The sequence below is a fragment of the Aquarana catesbeiana genome, linkage group LG01, assembly GCF_042186555.1.
Source record: "Aquarana catesbeiana isolate 2022-GZ linkage group LG01, ASM4218655v1, whole genome shotgun sequence".
Lineage (NCBI taxonomy): Eukaryota > Metazoa > Chordata > Amphibia > Anura > Ranidae > Aquarana > Aquarana catesbeiana.
In genome coordinates this window covers 960,137,141-960,140,415 of record NC_133324.1, presented here as the reverse complement: position 1 = coordinate 960,140,415, position 3,275 = coordinate 960,137,141, and the positions used below count along the sequence as shown (strand labels likewise).

The following is a 3,275-nucleotide window of genomic DNA, read 5'->3' as shown; positions in this document are numbered from 1 at the left end:
CAGCCACCAGTTTGATAGATGCCGCTATCCACACAAATGACACTGATGGAGGGATCCTCCCCGCTGTACCATTGTATTCTGACAGTAGGGAATTCTCTTCTGTCAGAATGTATTGATCAGTGCAGCAACCAATTGACTGCAGGCCCTGATCAAATTAAAGTTTCCAATATGCCCATTTGAGAGAAGCTGACTTCTCTCAAGTGGGAGCAGCCATAGATGGATCAAAATTCAACCAGTCCCTGTTAAACGGCCAAATGCTGATCCATCTATGGCCAGCTTCAGTTTTAGCCTCATCCTATGTAGGAATGTACAGAACTGGTTACTGAGTGTAAGATACTTTTACTTTTATTTCTATCTTCTGTTGTCAGCAATGGCGTCTGCTGATCTGAGGAAGGAGCTGGAATGTTCCTTGTGTCTGAACATTTATACAGATCCTGTGATGCTGAGATGTGGACACAACTTCTGCCAGGACTGTATTGGTCGTGTGTTGTATACACAGGAGAGGTCAGGAGGTTATTCCTGTCCTGGATGCAGAGAAGAGTTCCAGGAGCGGCCTGCACTGCGGAGGAACATAACGCTGCATAACATAGTGGAGAATTTCCTGTCTGCTCAGCCAGATCAGAAGTCTGGGGTCTTCTGTACGCTATGTATTCACACTCCTGTACCTGCTGTGAAATCCTGTCTGCATTGTGAAGCTTCTCTGTGTGACAAACACCTGAGTGTCCACAGCAAGTCACTGGAACATGTCATATGTGACACCACCACTTCCTTGGAGAACAGGAAATGCTCTGTCAATAAGGATCTACTGAAGTATCACTGCACTGAGGACTTCATCTGTATATGTGTGTCCTGCAGGCTGGATGGAGAACATCTGGGACACCAGGTGGAGACTCTGGATGAAGCCTCTGAGATGAAGAAGAAAAAACTGAGAAATGTTCTGCATAAACTGATGACCGAGCGAGAGGAGACAGAGAAAAGAGTGCAGAGTCTGCAGGAAGGCAGGAGGAAAGTGCAAGGAAAAGCAGATGATGAATCTGAGAGGGTCACTGCCCTGTTCAGAGACCTCAGGAGACGTCTGGAAGACCTGGAGAAGAGAATCCTGAGTGAGATCTCTGGGCAGGCAGAGCGGGTCTCTCTTTCAATGTCTAATTTGATCCAGCAGCTGGAAATAAAGAAGGAAAAGCTGTCCAGGAAGATGGGTGACATTGAGAAGCTGTGTAACATGACGGATCTGCTGACTGTCCTACAGGAATCAGACATAGGCGACTTGTATGATACAGAAGATGGAGATGAGGACAGAGAACACAAACTCCTCCATGATGGAGGGGATCTGGATGTGATGGGGATCTTGCACTCAGGTTTAGCTGATATCATGTCTGGGGTAAATGTACAGAAATGTACAGGCACAGAGGTCTATCCACCTTCTACTACAAGGGACGAAGTTCTCATCAATGCTGAACCATCCAGGAAACGCCTTAAACACTGTCTCGCCATACAACGCTCATACCACCAGGCTGGAGGACCAAATATTGGGGCTGTGCAGCAAACATCAAGGGTTACAGACCTATTACTGGACGTGAACACAGCTAGTAATTATCTACATATATCAGATGACTGTAAAACTGCATCCTTCTCATCATCCTATCAGAATCTCTTAGAAACGCCAGAGAGATTTCAGTGTCCTCAGGTGATAAGCAGTCAGAGTTTCTCCTCAGGTAGACATTACTGGGAAGTGGATGTTGGTGGGTCCGAGTACTGGATAGTTGGGATGTGTTACCCCCGTATAGACAGGAGAGGGGATCAGTCATGGATTGGATGGAATATGAAATCCTGGGGTTTGGTAAGAGGAGATAATAAGTACTTAGCGATACATGACAGGAAGGAGATCACCTTACCTAGCAATGTCTCCACTAACAGAATCAGGATATCTCTGGATTATGAGGTTGGGCGGATCTCTTTTTATGATCTGTGTGACCCAATCCGACACCTCCACACCTTCACCGCCACCTTCACTGAGCCCCTCCATGCTGGGTTATGGGTATGGGAAGGTTGTATAAAGATATCTGGGGGCAATTTAGATGTGAGAAATTTGCCCAGAGACTAGTGACACCACCAGGTGGGGAATCTGGTGAAATACTCGGCCAATCGGAGGAAGCAGTGGACACAAACCACCATTACTGATTTATGTATAAAGCTGCAGGCTCCAGGGCCATCATCTTCATCCTAAACCTCACTTTACTACCTAGTGTGTTACTGACCAGGAACAAGCATGCAGGAGGTCACAATTTTCAGGCTTTACTGGCTTTTCTTGTTCCAGGTCAGTGACACACCAGGTAGTGTAGCCAGGATCGAGATAACAGCCCTGGTGCCTGAACCTTTACACTGTACAGTATCTCTAGCCAAAGTGTGTGGGTTTTTTTTTTTTTTTTTTTTTTTTTGTTTTTTTTTTTTGTTTTTCTTTAGTTTTGGGTGGAGTAAAGGATTAGCACCTGTCACATTTTTAGCTATCCAGGGCACTGTCAGAGAATGGTTTACCAGACAGGAAGTGAGGGGAACTATCTGACCTAACACAGGACAATAACAATGCTTTTCTTTTCTCAAATGTGGGCCAAAACCCCTGTCAGATTTATTTATTTATTTTTTTTCCTTCATTTCCTGTCTAGTAAAACATTGTCCTCAGGGCAGGAAGTGATGGGAAACCATCTAATGGAGCCCCAGGTAACAGTTAAAACCTAACAGGGATTCTGGTCCCCCCCCCCCTCCCCCTCTACTCCATTCAAAACTCGAAAAATGGGTTATGTGTAGACACAATTTATATCCACAGTAATCCCTAAACGTCTGTTCCTCCTTGTGATTGTTTCTTCCCTATTGCTGTGATTGGTTGTATTACTTGCCCCTATTAACACAGGCAGTACTAGTCTTGTTCCTATTGGTTATGGTGTACAAGGGATGGGGATTGATCTGTCGCTGCATGGTATTTTTGTTTGTTTTATCTTTTCATAATAAATGTTTAAATGATAAACCACTTTTGTGTGTGTGTGTGTGTGTGTGTGTGTGTGTGTGTGTGTGTGTGTGTGTGTGTGGTTTTTTTTTTTTTTTTTTGTTTTTCTCTTCTGAGTTGACAGGGATTGAGCATCATAACTGATTTACAATGGGGGGCATTTTGCAGAACTTCTGTTTTTTATTAAACAATTTGCTGACGCTGGCTTTTATTTTTTTTTTTTTTTTTCTGACATTTGTTGTTTACAAGAAAAAAGTGTGTGTATGTATTCTAC

The 3,275-nt window shown here is 44.0% G+C and overlaps 1 protein-coding gene across 1 annotated transcript; it reads left to right on the top strand.

Annotated features, from left to right (window-relative positions):
* Positions 1–370: 370 nt before the first annotated feature.
* On the top strand, positions 371–2,104 carry LOC141126664 (E3 ubiquitin/ISG15 ligase TRIM25-like). Its single transcript, XM_073612612.1, has one exon. It carries the CDS (start codon positions 371–373, stop codon positions 2,102–2,104), a length of 1,734 nt encoding a protein of 577 aa, XP_073468713.1.
* The last annotated feature ends 1,171 nt before the right edge of the window (positions 2,105–3,275 follow it).